At 32.7% G+C, this 23,869-nt stretch overlaps 1 protein-coding gene across 1 annotated transcript in view; it reads right to left on the reverse strand.

Moving 5' to 3' along the window:
- Positions 1 to 6,314: 6,314 nt before the first annotated feature.
- Positions 6,315 to 23,869, reverse strand: part of LOC147079733 (glycosyltransferase 25 family member) — a 439,462-nt gene continuing 421,907 nt past the window's right edge. Inside the window, exons 6-10 of the mRNA XM_085943636.1 lie at positions 19,287 to 19,361; positions 16,218 to 16,275; positions 9,900 to 10,027; positions 7,750 to 7,947; positions 6,315 to 6,814 (exon numbers count right to left, since the gene is read on the reverse strand). Coding sequence (XP_085799762.1) covers positions 6,655 to 6,814; positions 7,750 to 7,947; positions 9,900 to 10,027; positions 16,218 to 16,275; positions 19,287 to 19,361 — 619 coding nt within the window. The 3' untranslated portion in view covers positions 6,315 to 6,654. The remainder of the gene's footprint in view (positions 6,815 to 7,749; positions 7,948 to 9,899; positions 10,028 to 16,217; positions 16,276 to 19,286; positions 19,362 to 23,869) is intronic.

The raw sequence follows: 23,869 nt of genomic DNA on the forward strand, positions 1-23,869 counted from the left end.
TAATAGGTCAAAATTCTTTATAACAATAAAAATACTACAAAATACTAAGATTAGAATTTGAGTATGTTTTGTTTATGTGACAAACGTAACTATTGAAAATAATATATACTTTACTGACCAGGCCCGATTCTATAGCTATTCTTAAGGCTATACCTCCCGTTGAGGCACGGTCTAAAAAGATCGTGGCTAGGCGATGCGCGGATTACGGATCGAGGGTGCAAATGACGCATGCCGAACGAAATATAATTTGTCATATAAATCCAACATGTGTCCATTTAATGTTCTGTTTACAAGCTGACCTTTGCCCCGAGCAAGACGGAAGCTGTCCTACTCATGGGTAGTTCTCTGGTCAACATAACTCGACGGCCACCCACGGTTCGTTTTGGCCAGACCTCAGTGCGTTTCTCCAAAAGGGTTACGTATCTGGGAGTAATTCTTGATGAGAAGCTGTCTTTCGTTCACCACGCCAAGACGGCCGTCTTTAAGGCCAATTCGGCCTATCAGAGAATGGCCCGAATGGCGGGCAGCAATTTGGGACTTAAGCCTAGAGCCCGGTTCATGGGAATTGCCGGTTACGCCTCCAGCATTTGGCATTCCCGAGTAAACTCCTTAACTCTCGTGAGACGCGCACTACTAAGCGGGCAGCGACTTGCGCTGATCTCGCTTACCAAAGCCTACCGCACAACTTCTACTGACGCGCTTGTCGTACTCGCGGGGGTGCTACCCCTCGATCTGCACGTCCAAGTCAGAGGATCGATCACCCTCCTCTTGAGGGGGATCAGCACAATACTCGCCGGTGTCCATCTGACACCACCGCAGAGATCCGAAGACGTTCCTTACAGGAAGACTGTAAGTGACATTGTGTACAAGACCGCATTTGCGGCATGGCAGGCGAGGTGGACCGCCTCCCCCAAGGGGCGGCACACTTACCGTTCTTTTCCAGACGTATTCTGTCGGCACCAAACTAGAAGACTCCAACCTTCGCACTGGATTAGCCAGTTCCTCACCGGCCATGGCAAATTCGCCGCCAGACTCCACGAGTTTGGCTTGATAGTAGATGGGCCGGGTTGTACCTGCGGGCATGACCACCAAGATGTTGAACACATCCTCTGGGATTGCCCGCTTATGGAATTCGAACGAACGGAGCTGTTTGCCAGGGTCCGTACTCACACGGGCCCTATTGGTCATGGAGATCTGGTAGCAACCGAGGCCAACTTTGCGGCATTTGAGAAATTTGCAGCGTCGTATGGGGAGCGGGATAGTCCCGACTCTTCTGTAGACTCATCCATTTCAATTCGTGACACTCAGTATGCGGGTACACAAAGCGCTTAACGTCAGCAGAGCCAGTCCAAAAACAAACATTTTCTTTCTTAACTTTCTTCTTTAAGCACTACGGTGCATGGTTGCAGCATCAGTCCCATGCGCCTCCGTCTCGGGACGGAATGAGCACTTAAAATAACTTCTTTCAGACATGTTTAAAGCGTCATAGAAAGCGGCCGTGCATATCCACGGTTGTGCATATATGACGGGTGGTGGTGGGCACTTATTGAATGTTCTATCCGTAACAATAATAATATATTCATTGACATGTTTTCTTTTTAAAGTAAATGGGTAACGTTTTTAGTCATCTTTACACGATTTAAGAATTAATACCCCCGTCGCCATCACGAAACAAATTGACGTGTTCCCAGCTCGACGTTCTCTCTCCGAATGCCAGCGAGTCCAAAATTTCGTCGCGCCTATAGTTGAAAATTATTTTCCGTTTCACCGATGTATCGTTTTAAGCCGCGTGGCCACCGTGGGGCCGTTAAAGATCTTTAACATGTGATTAGGTTTATTCTATATTTTTCCACACACGAGATCTAATGCCTGTCATACCATATCCGGTCGCGTTTTGCCAAAAATTATTTGTCATAAAGCAAACAAAGGCAATTTGGCGCCTACATACACAGTGGTGGGGAAGTCATCAGGTTCGGCGGATGTACGCAGCACTGAAATACTAGGGACCGACAAGAGTGGCATGATCATGGGGAGGTCTTCATCAAGCAGTGGAACGACCCCGGCTGATCATGATATATATCAGGGATGGCCAGTGCGTCGATTGCACACATAATAATAATATATTGTACTATTTCTTGTTCAATCGAGAATTAAGAAATACAGTCATGCGAAGAACACAAGTGATGAGCTTAAATTTAGAAGAAATTCTACACGAAAACATTAATAAATGAGTAAATTCCTATCCTTGCAATTTGATGAGTCTATAGATTACACGGATATTGCACAACTATGCGTTTTTATTCTGTTGGTTTTTCAAGATATGCCCGCTTCAGAAGAATTAATAACAGTTTTACCACTGAAGGAACGAACTAGACGAGAAGATATATATTAAATGTATTTAAGTTGTATACTAACCTGCTTTGGTTGGGAATCATGTTGGGTTTATTACTTTATGTAAAAATGATGAATCAATACCCATTTTTATCGGTAAAGTTATCATTGCATTATACACCAGCAGGCGTTATGTTCAAAAGTGTTAACGGCCTACGTGCCCAACGTAGGTCAAAATGGAGTTTTATGGTATTTGGGTAACATTAGCCTGAACATTCCTTAAACGTTGTAGATAATCTATTTATATAATTTTGAAGCCTTATTATCCTTTATATTTATTTTAAACATTTGATGACTGCATAAAGTATATTTATTACATAAATTAATAGTATCCTTTTAAACCTCTCGATCTAATGTTTTAGATTTTTAGAATATAGTCATATTTCAGTACATCCATGTGCAGTGGTGTTAATTTTTTTTTGATTTATTAATTTTTGAACGCATTTACAAAACCATTAGTAAAATTAATTTAAAATTATAATATAGTGAAATATTTACGATAAAAAATTATATTTATAATTTCTGTGATTTTTTTTTAATTTTACAAGCATTTGGCATTTTATTATTCGACAACGTCGTCCCACTCGAGGAAGATAGACTATCCGCATGGATGGCGAACCTAGCCACTGAGGGTTTCGAAGATTGTCAAAGCCAGCAGAGCATCTCCCACCCGGAGCTAGTCTCGGGTACCGTATACAGAAAGCCCTAAACAGACTGAGAACCATGGTAGGGCGCCCTCGAGACAACGTGGTGAAGGGGGGGGGGGGGGGGGGTTCTCCGATGACCAAACCTGTGAGTGCGGTGAAATGATGGCCATAGATGATATGGAAAAAGCAGATTTTTCAATAGTTTTTTTTTAAAATATATAATAATGTAATTAAAATATTAAAAATATGCCAAGTTTTTATAAAAACGGTCGCTATAACATTTACCACACCCTTTTATTAAGAGCGATCCCTTGCTTAAAAAATAAAAAAAATATTGTAAGATTGTCGTACGTACGATAACATACGAAAAATAAAAAAAAAACACAAAGTATCTTATTTTAATTTTTATATGGAGGCCATTTTGACATAATTTTTCACCTAATTTGCAAAATTTGGGAAACATGACCTGCATTTTGTTGGGTGGATAAACTTTAGATGGCTTCCCTTTCTAAACGTCGGCAATAGGTGTGGACATGATGTCTGCCAAAACTGGTGTCGCCTTCAAAAAGTGCAGCTTTTTCTTTACTCCGGCGAGTCGTGTGATTACTACTAATAATAAACAGGCGCCAGCTCAAGGCCCTGTCCCACAAACGTATGAATACCTATCAATATTCATTGCAAATTTACAAACGGCGAACGGCAACAAAATACAGAATAAAGTATTAACCCAGTGTTTTTTTTACCATCACTGAAAAAGTTACCTACCTTAACTTTTCGCTGCAAATTTAATTACATTGACTGGAAAATAAATAAAGTCACATATCAACAAGGATTTAGAGAATAATTCCATTTTGTGTATACAGAAGTAAATTATTATTTATTATAAAAAGTAATAAAAAATACACATTTTTATTAAAATCAAATGACGAGTTAGTTACAAAAATATTCACAAAAATATTTTGCTTACAAGTTTACAAATGTGACACTTCACGACAATATAAAATTATAACATAATTACAGTATTTTCACCATATTATACATAGTAGGTGGGTATAATAACATTACTGTTATGAATATATTTAATTAAATGTACCTATTATTTTTTATATATAGAATAGACTCACAAAACATATTTCTTACATGAAAATAGCGCAAATAACTATTATTATAATATAAATGTTTTATGATTAGATAAATGGGTAACTTCATAAGAATCTAAAATGGCATACAAAATGGCATATAATCGTAGTAATTATAATAAATATAAAGAAATGGTTATGGCACCTCGGAAAGATACTTCCAGTTTTATAACAAAATGCTATTTCGATATAAAAAATAATTATAATTATTAAAAAGGTAGTATAAATAACTCAAAAAGTAATAATGTTTAAACATCTTTTGGCTTTATTTCGGTATATAGATAGGTTTCTTTTAATGTGTAGAGTGGAGGCGAGAAGCCAACACAACGTTCAAAAAAATTCAAACAATTGAAATGTATAATGATATCAATGTCATGGATGGCAACAACTAATGATATAATCAAATAAGTTACATCTAGAAGGTAAGTACACTTTGGCTAAATGATGACATTTAAAAAAGTATCAACTCTCGTATATTATTATCCAATCCAGTAAATGAGGGCATAAGGGAAGAACAACTCCTAGTTCAAAAAGATGAGAAACTGTTTTGATATCTGCCCTTAACGGGCCAGACAGGAAAAATATTTCAAAAATTGATTACCATTGCCGATATAATAATATATAGCACAAAACGAAGAAAGGGAAAAGTAAAATATTTAGGTAATCCCTACAATTACTGAGCAGGTCCGATAAAAAGGGATAATTATGTGTTAGATCTATAATCACTAGCATATTATTATAATCTTAACAAGTGAGTGATTCAAATTATTCATCAATACCTATCGCTTCTTCAAGTACCTACTAGAAAGTATAAAACTCTTGGAAGGGTCGGAAAACAAATAAAAATTTTATATTTACTATAAAAAGTAAAAAAAAACCTCAGCTGTCTCATGCCTCATAATATTGTGATCTTGAAAGATTATATTGTTTTTTGTCGACCATTATTATTTATAAATCTGCAATACAAAATGTATTCCTCAATAAACTTTAGACCTAATAAACAAGCATGTGTATAAATTAAAAATAACCAACCACGTTTTTGGAATGTAAATTTTTCATAATTTCTAACTGGAAGTTCTGATTTTATTACAGTTAGGTACCTACTTACACGAGCTGTGAATAAATACATAAGATAGGAAAAATAGTTTTACAAAGTTAGACAGTTTTGTGAATAATTTAACACTACAGGATACATAACCTTATTTTGTATAATCATTGTGGTAAAGCAGTTATGAATGTTATATCTCTATAAATATGGCATTTTGATTAGTAAAACAAACTTATAACTATACCTAGGCGACCATTTTAGTTTTGCGGTGGTCAAATTCGCGAACAAATGCAACGGGGAATAATATTATTAATAGAGGTAAATGTGTACAATTACAACAATGGTTTGTACGTTCGTGCCAGAGTCCAACTTCCATAATTATACGTGTCTGCGATTGTTCGTAGGTTCTGCAATAATCCAATTTACCAATTATAGAACCTATCGATGCGATAATGTTAGGTGTACGTCGGTGTCAATATAAGCGTACTATTCCAGCAACTGATGTCAATCATTCCGCTTGGCTTTAGACTTCTCGGATTCAGTCTATGTTAACTGGTTATAATTATTACTGTCAAATGGCTGCCATTTTGGAATTGATGAAAACTGGTGATAGATTATCATTTTGATCATACACATAACATAAATTGGTCGGTATTATAATAAACTATGTTTTTTTCATTCAACGAATAATTTACAATATTTGAGTTTCGATTCTTTATTGAACATAGGTAAATAATTATAAAACACCTCAGGTACACATATTTGACAAAACTACACGTACCTACACATATTTGACATTATGACAAAATTATTGAAAAAATATAGCGCCGGGCGGAAATCGAACCCGCATTCATCGCAAACCACAAAACTCGATTGCCAAAGATTAACGCAATATGTAAAGAATTTTACAGGTGTTTTCAAATTATGCATGTTATCAAAAAAATAGCCGGACAGAATCAATACAAACAATCACCGACACATATTTTGTCAGTAAGTATCTTAAAATGACTACATTAAACTAGAATTGACGAAGTAATACGGAAAGGAACCATCCATAACGTTGCCAAAAAATGGGTACAATTTTTTTTTGCGAACAGGATTCTTTTCTTTCTTTAATTATGTGACTGCGGATTTCTTAAAGATCGGGTATGATTGTTTTTGTCTAAACTATCAATGTGTAATTAGTGGAAAAAATCACGTAATATGTGTATTTATATTATTTTAATTTTTTTACAAAACCATAAATATTTCAAAAAATAAAATGCCACAATTATTATGTAATTGTTTTTCATAGAATTTATATTTGAATATGTTTCGATTCAAAAGATATATCTGAGAAGCAATATTTCAGGCAAAACTTCAACGTATTTAAAAATGTGTGTTTGGTTCCCTTCTGCCATCACTTCGCGTAATCTGTGAATTTAAAATCTTAGAGGTCATCTCTAGGAGAAGAAATCGCGGCTCTCGCAGAATCTTCAGTATCGCTGACATACCCCTGCTCTCCTGTGTAGTGGGTGGGGTAGATGAGGAGGGGAGAAGCTGACAGCGCCACCAGATCTCTGTGTTCAAAATATTTACTCCATGCAGACCTGAGAAGAATTGCTGTTTTAATTTTCGGTGGCATTTGTATCATTCATACAAATTGGGTCATTTCAGTGTCATCCCCGTTTCATGTAAACATTGTAAACAACAATTTTAATACTTTTTGCGATCTTTAAGCAGAATTGAATTCATTTTTATGTTTCGGACAAAAAACGTTAAAAGTAAACGATTATTATTGGTTGCTAAGGGGGTCCTAGCAAATAAATTATTAATATATACGTGCGTTACTATGGAAATCAATATTAAATGTCAAAATGACATTTCAGTATTCTATATTTATTCAGTATTTCTATCAAGTACAAAAAAAGTATTTATTAATACATAGAATTATCAAGTTTATATGATTCAACAAAAAATTTAAAAACGTGGTATATAAAAAAGTTCTTTTTATCTTGTAATTATTGTATTCTTTAAAGCAACCAATTTGGGAAATCACCATATTTTCTATCTGTTGAGAATGACCTCTATAATGAGGTTGAAATGTCGAGACAAAAATGAGAAGATATGGTACCTACACGATGATTTCTCAAATACTACCAAATAAATACGTGATATAAATATTTGTACCAATAGTTAATTCTTTGTAAAGATTGAAAATAATTATATCAATGACAATGATATTTGTTAAATCTTAGGGCGGTCCGAAGTCTACGTGCGTCCGAGGACTGAGTATTTAAAATGTGCTTAATTTTTTTCTTCAAATTTCTATGTACTAGTGGTACACAATAATTATTAATTCACTCGTAAAAGAAAATCCGATATGCATATAAGTAATAACACGAGTAGGTATAGCGTTATGAAATTTAAATTTCTAATTTAAAATAAAATTATTTGTAAGTACATAGTATATTATTATACGACGGTCGCTATACTAGAAAACTATTGCTTTTGATGTTTCAAATTTCTTGCCGTATGTACTTACTTGGGATGCTTGTTGAACATTATAGGGAGATATTCATCGACTGGCAATAGATTTTGCAAAGGTTGCGCACGAAGGAGCTTATTGGCACCGGCATGACTGAGTAAATATCCCAGGGTCCAGTAAGAGTAGCTCGCACGCACCAGGGCATCAGACACACTGGGTTCGTCAACTTCCTGCAGACGCTTTCGACCTAGATAGCTAATAAGCAACAAAAATCCATATTATCATACCATCATGATCCACCGAAAATATAAGCACACGGAATAATGTAATATTGAAAATTGAAATGAAAATATCTAACATTTCCGCATATATTGTCAATCGCGGTGCACGATGCGCTTCGTGTATCCATTAGAGATGATAATAGTATTACAACGTCCATGAAGAGCACATCAGTGTTTGGCTAAAATAACCACGCCAAAGAATGGTGGTCGGTGTAGCATGGGGTTATGTATTATATTAAATTATCGATGTAGTATTTATCGGAAATGTTAGTATCTATCAACATGATTTTCCTTTTAACTATAATTTATTTAGTAAGTTTTAAAAGAATAACTAATAATTTTGTATAGGTGCACCAATTCGATTAATGTGTGGTTAGCTAGTTTTGAGATTTTCGAGTTTAAAGAATGAATTAAAATTTGAGAAAAGATATAAATTTCGGGTAGAGAGTAGGGATTGCAATACTGAATGAATATTTTAATACCGGTATTCGTCAAAACATATTACAGAAACAAAGAAGTATCTTTCAATCAATATCAATTAATCAAATAAAATCTATTTAAACCACTATTTATTAATAGAATTATATGTTTTTTTGACCATGTCCGATCCTAACAAGATCATATGGGCCTCCACATAGTGGAGGTTTGTATTAATAGATTTTGTTTTTACAAGAAATAGATGTCAGCCACTTGCCCAACCTATTAGTTTCATACTCTAACTCATAAACAAATTGAAAAACAATATGTGTACTTGTCAGACCCAAGATTCGAACTTGGAACCTATGACGCTATAGGCCAATGCTTAAGCCGCGCTAATATTTTAGAAATGCTATTTTTTACAAAATATACGTCCGGGTACAGAAAACCTCTCTGAAATTCAACGTTTGTTGGATGTACTATTAACGTTGGATTAACTGTTATAGAATAATCGTAAATATTTGCTACGGATGATTTCTTTTTCGAAATATTCATCGCGACAATTCTATAAGTATATTTTTTAGGGATTTTATTTTAATGTTATATAACTTTTGTTGGTTTCATTAAATATATTTGCGTTTTGGCAGCATACAACGTATACGCTAAATTGAATATACAATATTATAGTAGTAAGTAATGAAATAATGACATTAAATTCATTTTTGAAAAACATATCGGTACGTGGTATTTTGGATGTTTGAAACCGGTATTTCGGTATCGATAAATAAGTGAATACCAGTTTTGAAAAATCGGTATTTCGATCCTTGGTTGTAAGGTATTTTTAAGCACTATTGGATATGCCTACCTACTGAATTGCACAGATTTGTAATAACTGATTACATTTTTAAATATGCAATTCTTCGCTTACGACAAGATAGGAATGGTGTAACGATTTCTATAGGCACATAATATTTTTCAAAATTTCCGCTTCATGTAGATAGATAATACTATTATTGTAAGCTTTCAAAAATGTGGATGTGACTTTCCTTAGAAGAATAATTTGTAAGTCATTACCTTAATCCATATTTAGGGGGTGGGAATATAGGACGAAAAGAAGAATACTAAAATAACCATACCTAGAATCAAGATAAATATCAGTATTGTATTTTATCAAAAAATAAAATTGATCATAATAGTAGATAACATAGCACAGCTTTGGCATCTTCAGTTTCTTGTATTATAGATGAGTATAAGATAGAGATCCCTTTAAATAGAAAGCATTTTTTTTCATTAAGGTCTATATATTTCTATATCTATATTAAATCAACTAATTATCACAGATAATACGTTTGAAATTGCATAACTTATTGACTATATACTTGTAGCATGTACCATGGTACATCTTAAATAGATGGCAAGTCTAACGGAATTCTGATCTTAAACCCCCTTATTGGTACCACTAAGCGCTACGAGTATGACAAATAATGTTTATTTTGTCAATATACTTACATAAGGTCCCATTCGATTTTATGTTGCTCAACATCCTCTAAAATTATTTCAAGTTTTCGCCTAAAGTATGGCTCGAATCGAATGTCATCCTCCAAGACCATCACCTGTTTGATACCGTTATCAGCCACCTAAAAAAATATAAATATATTATGTTAATTTAGTAATAACATATAATCCCTTTTAATATAATATATAATACATACCTAACATTCATAAATGAAAAGATGAGAATGAGGATTCCAAAATGCATTAGTAACGTAAAATGAATTCACGTTTAGATAATTGATCGTAACTTTAATATTATTTTCCAATGATTTATGTACTTTTCCTATAAATATATACATATATTGATATTTATTTATGTTTATTAGTATATTCAATGTTTAAAGGGGTACATGTCAAGTAATAACATTTAACATATAGAGTTAAGTACTAAACAACGTTTATACGCTGGAGCTCATGGAATACAGGAATAAAATGCTTGTAATCTTAGAGAGAAACTTGTAATTTTTCATATAAGTAAAGCTGTTACATATTTGAATTTATTTTTATTATAATATGTGGTGACGTCAAAACTGCTTCTATCTCATTGTGCTCTTTTAATTCTTAGATTTTCAATAGACAATCAATATTTACCTCAGTTTATGCCATAAAAATAAAATTTTCGTAATAGATGAAATCTAAACATTCTCTCATCTTTTCTGACTTGTTATTTAGTACAACTAGCTTCGACGATACATAGAGGGATATGAAATTATAGCAGTACGATTTTACAATGATATAACGATTTCATAATGATAGCCAAAAATAATTTAATACTCCATAGGTTGGCGCATTGCAACATAGTGTTTAACTTTTTGACTTCACAGTGCCACACGTTCAGTGAAGAGGCTCTAGGCTCGCAAATAGAAAAACATCGTATATGGCTTTCCGCCCTTAATCCAAGTCAATCGTTTTTTACGTTTTCCTGACAATTTTTTTCTTTATAGAATATAAGGCTAGAGCTTTTTATGCTGTGAATGATTCGTTCCAGAATCAATTAAATTTGAGAGCTTCATTAGCTCTCCTATTCAGAGATTTTAAAAAAATCGGTGTGTGTACTTATGTACGCGCGTTAGAAGTTGCAATTCTTTGGCGTAACAAAACAAAAATAACAAAAAAAAAACTAGAATTATTGGAGCACCGCTGGTTTATTTTTACACTTTAACTTATATCACTAAATCATCATCATCATCAGCCGGGGTCAATCCAATACTGGATGAAGGCCTCCACAAGTTTTCTCCAACTCTCTCGGTCCTGTGTCGTTCGCTGCCACGTATTTCCGCCGAACTTTATCAGTTCGTCAATCGATAGCTGACCCTGTGGCCGTTTTGTGCTCCTTGGGTACCATTAGATGACGGCATTTGTCCAGCGAGCGTCGTATGTCGGTATACCTCGATCACGCGGCGGATGACTTCATTTTCACTATATTCCAGTATAACTTCAATAAATTATATTACCTACTAAGCTTTCAACATATTTCATTTAAATTACGTGTTTTATTTAAGGCCAATTTAGTGGTAGTTACGAAATGCTTTTTCATAAATATAACCTCAAACTGACGTAAAGAATACATATAATTTAACGAAAACGTTGAGTCTGCCTAAAATAATATTTATTGATATTGAAATGAAATGTTTATGATATTAATTGAAAATACAGTAAGTTTAACGTTATTTAACTCATTTAAATATTTTTCGAATGTTTGTTTGACAATCAAATCTGGGTGACATGGTTTGTCATTAAACTTTTTTGTATTTGTAACAAAGTATTAACTTTTTTTTTCTTAATCCTAAAGATATTACAATGTTCATAGGTAACGCGATATGTCGAGAAAATGACAAAAGGTACGGAATATAATAAAAACCCATCCCAAGAGAAGTTCAATTCAATTTTTATTCAATTACTGCGACTTCCTGCGATGTTGTAAAATTTATTGTGTAACCACTTCAGTTCGCAACGTCAGTTCAATTAATAAATGTACTTATATCATAAAATTGTCAATATCGCCACTGCGAGCGATTGGCGGGGCGCAGTATATTATATACGTCTTTTAACTATGGGCGCAGGCGGCCGCCATGACAGGACGCCATATTAATTCGCAAATGCACGTTAGTATACCTTGATTACGCGGACGACGTCATTTCCACTTCCGTGACGGTTTCTCAATTTCACTACGTCCCAAAAGAAGTATAACTTTAAAAATAAAGTTTTATTTTGAATTTTTCTGTTGTAAAGTATATTTTTAAACATTTTCCTGTCTAGTTTGGCTAAATCCAGGAAGGGAGGACTTACACCGTCATCGGTTGAAAAGTATCGATATATGAGCACTCAGATTCGCGTAGCATTCTTGAATATGGGTCGATTATCTGGTGTCCTTATGAGATTTCCTATAATTATTTTAGAACGCGTCCAGAATAAATTTCTTCGATGTCCTTATTTTAAGACATTTAACTAAGTATATTCCTTTCGATAATTCGTCAAATGATTATTTTTCGACTGCCTTTCTACAAGTCATGCTTACTTTTCACTCTCTTGAATCTTGTCGATCTTTTTTGCTCTTGAAACACTTTTGCCTGTTATCGCGAGGGATGGTCCTAATGAATTTGAATTTACATGCGCTTGTCAATTACCTACGTGGTCGCAGCCATGATTTATTCTCGATCGGAACGGTTTCCTCGTGTTAAAACGAGCTTAAATATTGGGACCATACCTAAATAAGATTTCATATAAATAAAAAGGATTTCAAGTTATACACATATATATCTATATTTTTTTTTATAAAAATCGATGTTTTTTACATTAATTACAAGTTTATCTTTGAATTAAAAACAATCTTTTTAATGTTTTCAGATACTTAAAAAATCTCAAATTGCAAGCTTCGTATTTTTCCGCTAGGTTCTCTGTTGGCATATAGGATCCCCCTTAAGTATGTTTTGATTTTATTTTTTGTTATTATATTTTTTTCTATATTCTCTTCTCTCTTGTGAGGGTAATATTTGACTTATAATGTAAATCTCATGTTGTGTACGTCTTGAATTTAGATTTGTTATGTCCATAATGTTTTGTATTCTTAAATAAATAAATAAACAATTACAGATGCTCCCGATTTCTAAGATAGTTATCAGGGGCTAACAGGTCAATACTTCTAAGAATAGCAGAGTTATCATTTGCATTAATGTACCAATCAAGGGAAGATTCGGAGGCAAAAAGTGTTGAAGAATCTTAGATACGTATTATTTTAATCTCAATCCTATTTAAAACAACGATATCGAAGGACAAGATAGCCAAAATTATCACGGACATGCAATAATGAATAATATGGAATATAAATAATTATTTGGACGTTGGGTTTTGCTCAGGGGGTCACGTCCTCATGGAGTACATGTAATGTAATGTACATAGAGTAACCATCGCTTGATGGAATTTAGCCAGATTAAGGGTATGTATACATGTACTTCGTATTCATACGATTGACCGATCCGAGGCTGCAATTAGTAACTATTACTTAGGGTCAGCCGTCCAGTGGTCGGCGTTAGTACATTGGGAATCATAAGCATTATTGCCATTCCCATGCGCCTAATACTATTATATTGTGATAAGACAATGTAAAAATATATACGCCTAAACAGCTCATCCATAACATAATATTATGTTACGTGCGAAAGCTTGTATGGCTATTAAAAGTTAGTTTAAGCACCAGAGATTTTTTTAATTTACTACCAACAGCCGAGTAGAGGTGAAGTTTCTGAGGTGTTCCAAATTGCAAATTCTAAATTAAATTGGTTACTTAATCTTTGGTGGTTTTTTTATATAATGGAGGACCGGTCTTTTTTAAGCCTCTGGATTCGCGTAACATGGCTAAAAAGATTATCGGCAGTTTTAAAGAAATATTGACATAGGTTAAGTTAATGGCTAGTAAAAAAGGGGAGTAACTATCTATTGATATGAATAAAACTATCCGCCGTCCAAAGACATCTATAGGAAAATTACACAGAAATTTGAGACAATTTCTTAAAATGTGACTATCCCGAAATTCAATTCGATTTAAGATTATAAGTTATCAAAATTTTTCTCAAAAAAATTAAGAATATTTTTTTAAATAAATCGATGGTTTAGTGCACATATATTGTATGTCTAGTTTAGTATGTTTTGAGAAAATCGAAATTTTAAATTTGACCTGCATGAGAAATAGACATATTGTGTATTTGAATAAATGATACAGTATCTCCTAAAGTATCCAATATTTTTACAGCATAAAGATATGATGCAGACGAACTTTTTGTGTATGTATGTTAACTTAATTTCGACAAAAACTGGACATATAATATCTGTGCACTAAACGATCGAAATATAATATAAAATAAAAATATTTATTGAATATACATAATTTTGAAAACACTTGAAACACTGAGAAAATATAATATTATAACCAACGTTTTTTTTCAAAATTTTCGACACAACGCTTCAGAGAGTATTAAAAGCGAGTATGACTCCTTTAGCATAGTGGTCTATGTGCGCGATACCCGAGAGATGCAGGTTCGTTTCCTGCGGGGTTGTCTTACTTTTTTCAAAAATACTTTTTCTATTGGTTATAAAATATTTTCTCAGAAGTGTTTTCAAAATTATCTATGTTTAATAATAATTAGAATGTTATATTCTTACATCTTGTGAATTATTCGTTAAATAAAGAAAATAGTTACTATCTTAATTAAAAAATATTTATTATTAAAAAAAAATCTTCGCATTAGAAAAAACTTAATAAATTAAATTTTATTATATACTTAACCACAAAATAATATTTAGATAATAATAATATAACTTTTAATGAAGACACGTTTCATGACGTTTTAAAATTAAATAATGTTTAAAGTATTGATTAAATAAAATATTTTAAAATGTAAATTATCAATACACTATCAACTGTCAAAAATTGCAAACTTCGTATTTTCTCGATAAGTTATCTCTGGTAGGCGGTGCATTCACTTTAAGTGAGTCGTGAACTAACTTAATGTTACCTACATAATCCCGGATGTATTAATTGTGATTATATTATAATTACACCACGACTACAAGTGTAAACAAAGAATAATTAATTGTAAACAACATCTTAAACGAATAAAACTAAAGTATACTTAACATAAACCGATTTCATTGATTTTACCAAAAAAACAATCAAACGAATAAAATATTGCAGAAAAAAGAAGCTATGAGCGTAGAAGAGTGGACACAGAACCGAGAGGCCTTAATTCAGCAATTAATTGAGAATGGTTGAGCAGATGAAATAAAGAGTCAATTTGGAGACATCGAAACACAAGTAACGAAACATTTAAAAATAGTAACTTACAATACTTATGGATTTTTCCATAAATATATGTTTACACAATTTTAATATTCTTGATTTGATACAAATGTATTTTACGATACACAAGTAAACAGCGAGTCAAAGGCGGTATTATAAACATTGCGAAAACTCAAAAAGAATATGCACTTAAATACGACATTAGAGGCGACATTATGGGTGGTACCTATTAGCGAGCGGTAGTGCGCAGGCAGTAAAATAAATGCGGTTGTTCAATATTTCCAATAAGTCCAGTTAAATATTAAATATATTCAGTAATTCCCAAACTTTTCGCGTTATGGCACACTTGTAAAATCATAAAATTTTCGCGGAACACTGACAATATAATTGTATAAGTAGCAATCACTTTTGACTGACTTTTATATTATCATATGTGCGCATTTTACACGAAAAGAAAACCAGATCAGTTAGTCGTGCTAATACTATAGGTAATTCATAGATGTATATTCATATTTTCCCCATATATTTCATTTGCCCGTGTAAATATATAAACTTAACGTTATCACAGTTTTATTACTGTTACTGATTATTAAATTTATTTATATTTTTATGATCCTAAATACTATTTTTAATTAATCTTATTTTTAATCTATATTTATGTGATTTTTCGTTAAATAAATAAATACAGCAATGTTAGATACAAAAATAATTCAATAAAGTCATTATGAGATATGTCGGGTGATCAAAATTGAAAACATTGTGAATCGTTTTGAGCAATAGATTGGAAATCGTCGCTTTGAAAGGCCAGTTAAGTTGGTGGGTGTAACTTGACCACAAAAGTCGCTCGCTTGATAAAAGTATTAAGTATGGTAGAAATGTGTGGCACCCAAGATTGAGGGACTGTGAGAAGTGGAAGAAGCAGTTTTACCAGTAGTGGTGCCAATCGATGGCAATTGTAATATAATGAAGATGCTTACGTCTTTCCATATAACGTAGTGACTCAAGAAGCAACCGATTTCGCCGAACGTCATGGGTCTGAAAACAAAAATAAAAAATAACAGAAATACATTTCACATGAAAACAGAAACGAGAAAATGCACATTTAGAAGAGGATATTTAATTTTCCCGTAAAGCTTCCGCAAATGTATTTTCAAATCATGCTTTGAAAGACATTTTCTTCTGAGAATTTTATTTATGTCTTACACCCACCTTACAAAATCGCGGTTACAGAAAAGGGGTGCCAGACATTTAATTAATATTTCAGAAAACAGTATATTTTATTAATTGAGTTAGCATTTTTCTAGTATATTTTATATTTAGTCCACATGAAATAATATAATTTAACGTATATTGCTCCCCCAGTGGGCGAGTGGACAACGTCAGTTTTAAATCAGTGAGACGATTGTGTAGTGTTCCGCAACCTTTTCTCACCAATGGCACACCAAAGGTCTTCTTAGAATTCCGCGGCACGCCACACGTAAAACAATTTATACAACAAAACATGGTTCCACATCCTGAAGGGGGACTCCAGGCCAGGATTTTTGGCGTGCCTCTACTTATCGCTAAGGTTAAAGACAGTGTGATACTCTAAAATAACGTTTTACAAATGGTGTTCGAGGTAAAATTAATAGTATTGATAGTATGTTGAGCGTTTTTTTGTATTTATTACTACATCCACTTGAATTGTGGTTAGTTGTCAGGTTAAGAATAATTATTTGTCGAGTATTGACACAACAATAATAATAAATCACATGTTTTAAAATATTAATATCAGCGTAGTAAGCTACTTTTTTTACGATTAAAACAAATTTTTAATTTGTGTTTATCTCACTTATTTAATTGACTTGTCACGCCGAACCCCCTTGAGTCTGGGCCCCCAAGCCAGAGCCCTGTAAGCCCCCCCTCTTGTGGGGGACATGCACCAAAATTATACTATTTGATAAATAATTAAATATAGAAACAACATAACTAAATGTACATATTTCCACTAATTAATGTGATAACTGAGCTTGTTTCAATGAACGTAAAAGTTTTATATATTTTCACTTGATATTTGAAAGAGCAACCCAAATTTCTCGGTCAAGACCCTTCAAGCAAGACGACTTATTATTTTTAATTATAACATGAGTAGACAAACTTTGCTCTTCTAGATATGTCGTAGAAAATGGGAGCTGAACTGCTATAGCTTCGTTGGAAATCCGAGGATATTCTTTATTAATCGAAATCCAGAAAATAGTCAATGGAGCATCGGCGAAGTTCAGTTTTTGCGTCCCGTCGTTTCTCAATTCAACCAATTCCTCTCGAGCTTATAAGGAAAGCGCTTCTATAGAATTTTCGGTATCGGTTGCAAAAGGGTTTCGAATCCAGTCGTATTGATTGTATGAAAGTAATGATGAAATTTCTTTTGCAGAAAAGTTAAATGTTTTTGAGACGGATCCAAAATTATTAATTGTTTGTTTTCAATGGTGGTCTTGTAGGTCCTTTGATACAATTGTAGAGATCCTTGTCTTAAATCCTTCTAATTTATCAGAATACGTCAATATATTTTCATTCTGACCTTGGATTGTTTTGTTAAGTTCATTGAGGTGCTCAAATATTTACCGGACATGAACGCAAATTTGGCTATTAAGTAAGTATTGTAATAATACACTTTTTTTTTCAAGCAATGCACCACGGCATACCCAGCATCGTCTTGCGGCACACCGGTTGCGGAAGACTGCTTTATACTACTAATTAAAAAATTTAATGTGAGGAAGAATATTGGCAAATAATAAAAACACAGATATATTTGAAACTATGTTCAATGATGGAATGAAAGGGAACAAGTGAAAAAGTGACTCATTTGTTTTAAAACAAATGAAAATCATAAAAAGTGAAAGCATGACTCATTTGTTTTTAAAACAAATGAAAATGCAGTAAACTGCATTACCGCTCAAGCTTCCGTTAATTATTTTCGCCAATTGTCACTACAAGGGTTCCAATTGCGTGGCGGAAATAAATTATTTAAAGTGTATAATATTTATCTGAATCAGAGAATGGTTAAGATCCATTTGTCGTAAACTGCAAATGTTTAAATGATTTGACTTAGACCAAAAGTTGTAATACTATGTATATGCTAAATTAAAAAAATATATAATATGTTATGTATAGTCGCAAGAAACAGAAAATGTCAGTATATACGCTCAAATACAATTTTATTTCTTTACTTTCGTTCCATTTCTTTAAAACCATACTCTTATTGTTTAATAATGACAAGACAAAAAGAACTTTTTATATACAACGTTTTTAAATTTTCTGTTGAATCATATAAACTTGATTTAAACAATCAAAAAAATTTGTACTTGATAGAAATACTGAATAATGAAATGTCATTCATATTGATTTCCATAGCAACGCACGTATATATTATTTAATAATTTAGTTGCTAGGAACCCCTAGCAACCAATAATGGTATCGAAATAAGTTTTCATACAAATGAATTCAATTCTACTTATTACTACTACTACTATTATAAATGTTTCAAATGTCTAGCTAGTCGGGAAGTTAGTTAAAAATCGATTGGAAGATTTGTACTTGACAAACAACCACTGGACAAATAAGAATACGACCTAAGAAAAACATTGGAAAAAATAGGCACGACTGAGTGAACCTGTCCACCTGTTCCATACATAAACAATTGCAAATGTATTGCATTACTTTGTGCATGGCGATTTTCCCAACTACGTCCGGATGTGTGTGCGGTGCGGGTTTGATTGCTCAGATTTTTTTTTCAGATTATTACATAAAATAATCACCGTTTTCGCTGTTAATGGAAGGATATTGACAGAGTGACGGTTATACTAATATTACATTATTACGTCAAATTGTAATTATTCATTCACTCAATCTATTAAGTCCACGCACTCAGCACTGGATGTAAATAAATGTGATATTCACCAGACGCAGGATTTCACTTCAAATAGGGTTGTCTGCAACGTGGGATATAATATACATCATTAGGTACTGAATGCATACTCTGTACTAAATATTGATATCATAATTCATACCTGTCATGATAGGGATCCTTATATCCAGGTAAAAAGTTGATTCCCCAATTTGTCAGCGCATTATCATCAAGTTCTCTGTAACAAACGAAACAATATTATATGATTAGTATTAATCAATAGCATTATTCTTTTGACAGATTTAATGACGCCATTAGCGTACAGGATATACCATTAATCTCAATATATAAGTGCACCCGTATTGAAATTTGGGTAGATCTAATGTTTCAATCACTTTCATCTTTGTTCATGTGTACTTTTATCAAATAATGATACTCATACAAAGACCAGCAGCTTTATTGAAACATACTGTGAGTATTGAAAAAAAATATTGTATCCGTGATAAATGATATCATTTTTCAGCCTATACCTACCACGAAAGGTGACACAGGTCGCGATGTTTGTTGCGAGTTTTATCCGCGACCTCTGTAGGGCGCAAGATAATTATTTTCATAAACGTCTTGATGCGCCGGCTCGCTAAGATCGCAGCGACTTGCCTGCGCGGTATAGCTTGTGCAAAAGACAAGGTAAGTAGTAATAAAAAATAAAAAGAATACAATTGAAGCGCCTAGTTTCAAAAGCCCCTAAAACGGTTTTTGAACATTTTTGAGTTAGATAGTATTTAAATGGATATTTTTGTTACCTATATGATGGGAAAATTGGGGTAAATTTCAAAACGTGCTAAAATGGTTGGGTGTGCTTTTCAAATACCCCTAAAATGGAAAGCCAAAATACTCCTTAGAATGTAACGAATTAAAAAATAAATACATAAATTTCACAGATTTAATAGATATGATTTTATCTCATTTTTTTCAAAACTACCTAAAATAGTTTTTCTCATTTTTTCAGAACCACCTAAAATCGTTTTAGGGGCTTTTGAAACTAGGCGCTTCAATTAATAAAAAAAAACATGTACAGCGCTTTTAGGTGTGCGCGAACTTCAGTTTTCCCGTCCATACACACGGGCTTCCAGATATAAACCGGTTTGTGCAGGTAAGCTTGTGGTAAATCATGGCCATATATCATCAAATAGTTGATAATATATAGAAATCATAATTACATTATGTTTAAAAGATACTTATAATTAGTTTCGTATACTTTTCGTTTAGAATTGCACAGTTTAGGTAAGTTTTTGTCCGTTTCAAAATTAACAACGATTTTATAATGTAAAATATAAAAAGGTTCATGCATATTCTTTTATTTACATTTAATAACAGTTAGTATCGTTTTAATTATAAAAATATTCCTTACGACTGACATCTTAGGGTGAGAAATAAATCATCCGCCATCTCCAAATCTATTGTCAGTTTGGTACATAATTGCAATATAAATTAACGAATGACATTTCGTTTTTTCTAGTGCGCATGCGCATTACAAGAATGCGTGAATACACTGTGAAAATGCTCAAGTGTAAGAGAAGTTATACAACTAATCTACCCTGTTACCCCGCGGCGGGTTCAAGTTGGGCTGAGTAACAACGATGATTACTACTCGTCAATCTCAGCGAGGTAGATTGAATTCGCGGTGGGCACACTGAGTAAAGCTAGATTGTTTACAAGAAACTTTTTATTCTTAGAGACGATGCATAGAATAATAATACAATACAAATCCATAAACTTTATCACAATAACGATCATGGTGTGCAAATGTAGGTAGATACTACAAAAGCCTAGACTAGACTGACGTATAGGTACCTTCCATTTTACTGCTACACAAATGTGCGTGCACCAACATTTGTTTAAAAACTCAACGCATGTCCAAACTCGCAAACATTGCGATAAATTTAAATGTAGCTTGGTTTTTGTTATAGAATTTTATTTGTTTGCAGGGTACCTATTTATGTAAGTACTACAAAAAATGACTGTTGGATCTATCCATGATAGGTAGAACTTTATTAGAATGCATAATGTACACGTTAATTTTGTGCTTTCGTGCACTTATATTCTCATCTATGAATTATTGGTCATACTATTCGTTATAGTACCTTATTAATAAGAGAAATTTAATACTGGTGTGTTATTTTGCTTTCTCATGACAAGTATGTACCTACTCATATAACAACTGGTATATGCATATTATGTAGTAAATAAACAGATGTAGTTTGCTAGAGAAATGCAAGAAGTATCAAGAATACTGAATTCACAGTGCAATTTACGTTTTTCATTTTTTCTAAAGACACGAACCGTCTCACAACCATATTATCAACGGCATGTTGAAAATAGCTGTGTTTTAAATGAATACATACTCCGGACTTTTAGATATTTAAGAAGTTTTCATACAGTACAATAATAAAGAAGCATACAATGAAAACTGTATTTAAAGCATATCAATAATTTACTTTGAGTAGACAGTACATATTTTCTGGGATAGTTTATCAGCCAATACTGATTTAATACATCGTATATTATATGCACAAAAATATGCAAATTGTCACACTTAAGAGATATTGTATTTATGTTATTAGACATGACAGGGCTCCAGCCTGTTGGCCCGGCGTGGCCAGTTAATTGAGATAGATATACTCGTACATACATCACAAATAATTTGCTTTAATAGCAAAAAAAGTCGTATGCGGTTTACATAATGTGCGACGCAATTTGATGTGATATCAAGATTGATAAAGTTAAATGATAATTCACGTGTAGAATTTTATTTTATAATTATTTCTAGTGTGTTTCCAACTATACAAATGGCTATTTATTCAACATGTCGAAGGGTCGCATGTTACTTAGTCACCACAAAGGGGGTCTTGATTAGTGCTTCATAATATGATGGTGAGTGTCGAGAACTCAATAAGTCAACTGTATTTATTCAAAAATACAAACATCGTATAAAATACACGAAACACCTTTAATTTGACCTCAAAGAACCCGGGGTTCCGCGGAATACCATCTAGGGAACACTAATGTAACAAATCACAGTGCCATTCACCTTAACCATACATATGGGGGTCCACCGAACATCCTGGTCTGGGGGCTCACTTCCGGATGTGGGGGCCATGAGACATGTATATACTTTATTAGCTGATAGTATAACAATTTATATTGAATATATTAGTCATTTTATATTTAAAACGCATGGAATTTTACACGACATGTGAAATGTAGATAACGTAATATCCATTGTAAACAAACGACATGCTGTAGGTACAACGTTAAAATAAAATATATTTAAAATATCTTACACGGAATTATCAATATTAGGCATTTAAAGTTATATGATATAGGTAGGTACATATTCTTGCTTCTTATGAAATCAATTGATAAGCAAATTATTTTATCATATTTTTAATAGCCTCATATAATATTCCGCAATTATTGAATTCATTTACAATCCCAGAATTCGAATGCATATTATAATATATTAATTAGTGTTTAATAATGTCATAATATGCCACATTGAGAAGCGTAAATTCTTGATTAATGACATAGTTTATTAAACATTATAATTATACATGTTTTCCCGTTCTCGCGAAAGTTAGAAGATTAATGGTTCTTTTTTAATATTTCAATATTTTTTTAGTTATTAATAAATTTACAGTATTTTTTGTCAAAGTTCAAGTGACAAAATACTTTACTTTCAAATACTTATCAAACATTCAAAAATTGTTTTTATACTTGATCCTTTACTTATTATGTAATAAAGTTTGTACTTTCATTTATTGAATATATTTATTATATAAGCGAGAATTAACTGTATTCGTTGTCAGTGTGCATTGACCTTTGGTCAGTGTACATAGTACCGGAAGATGCCGAAAGGCGAAATCCGGGTCGCAGACAACGACTAAAATAGAATAGTGCAAAACTTAAATCAATTATAATTACAATTAAAATTTCATCAGTACCCTCGGTCGATAGTAATACGTTTATATCCAATTGGTCTCATGGAAAGTGTTACTAACGACCTATCGGATTAGTACTGTCATTATAGAAAGAAGACAAACATCAATAACAGTAGACTGATGGTTATATCCAAGATTCCCATAGATAAAAAATCCATGAAAAGATTTTCTCACAGCGTAATAAATTGTTTGTAGTCGACACAGAGCATTTGTAAGAATATTATGTTGTTTGACAATTTACTGTACACCGCGCAAAGCAGTAACATCCCGACGCGTAATGCCACCGGTATAGCAGTTTTATCTATTTTCGTAGTATCTATCCAATATATTATAATTTATCGATAGAAAGTCTGAGAGTTTGAAAAGATCATACAATATACTAATTCTAAAGAAGCACTGTAATCGGACTATAATATTAGGTATATATACTTTGCGAAGAGTGAATCGTAAAGAGCCTATTGATTATCTAATAATAGTGTCAACCCACGTATTTATTATTATATAATTAAGCTCCATTTCACGTAACGTGAAGCTTTATAATCTTTTAACAAAGCTAAAATCTTATAATGCCAATTAAAAAACACTGATGGTTTGTCTGTAATATATATATATATATATATATAATTATATTCTTGAAATTTTCGCAGAACTATTATCACACCATAATCTAGACACGTGCTGGAATTATGTAAAACATTTTCTTTGGAATATGGTTGCAGAGATTTTATATATAAGTATATATAAT

This window comes from Rhyacophila brunnea, unplaced genomic scaffold, assembly GCF_057557595.1.
Source record: "Rhyacophila brunnea isolate RB1 unplaced genomic scaffold, BYU_Rbru_1.0 scaffold_1, whole genome shotgun sequence".
Lineage (NCBI taxonomy): Eukaryota > Metazoa > Arthropoda > Insecta > Trichoptera > Rhyacophilidae > Rhyacophila > Rhyacophila brunnea.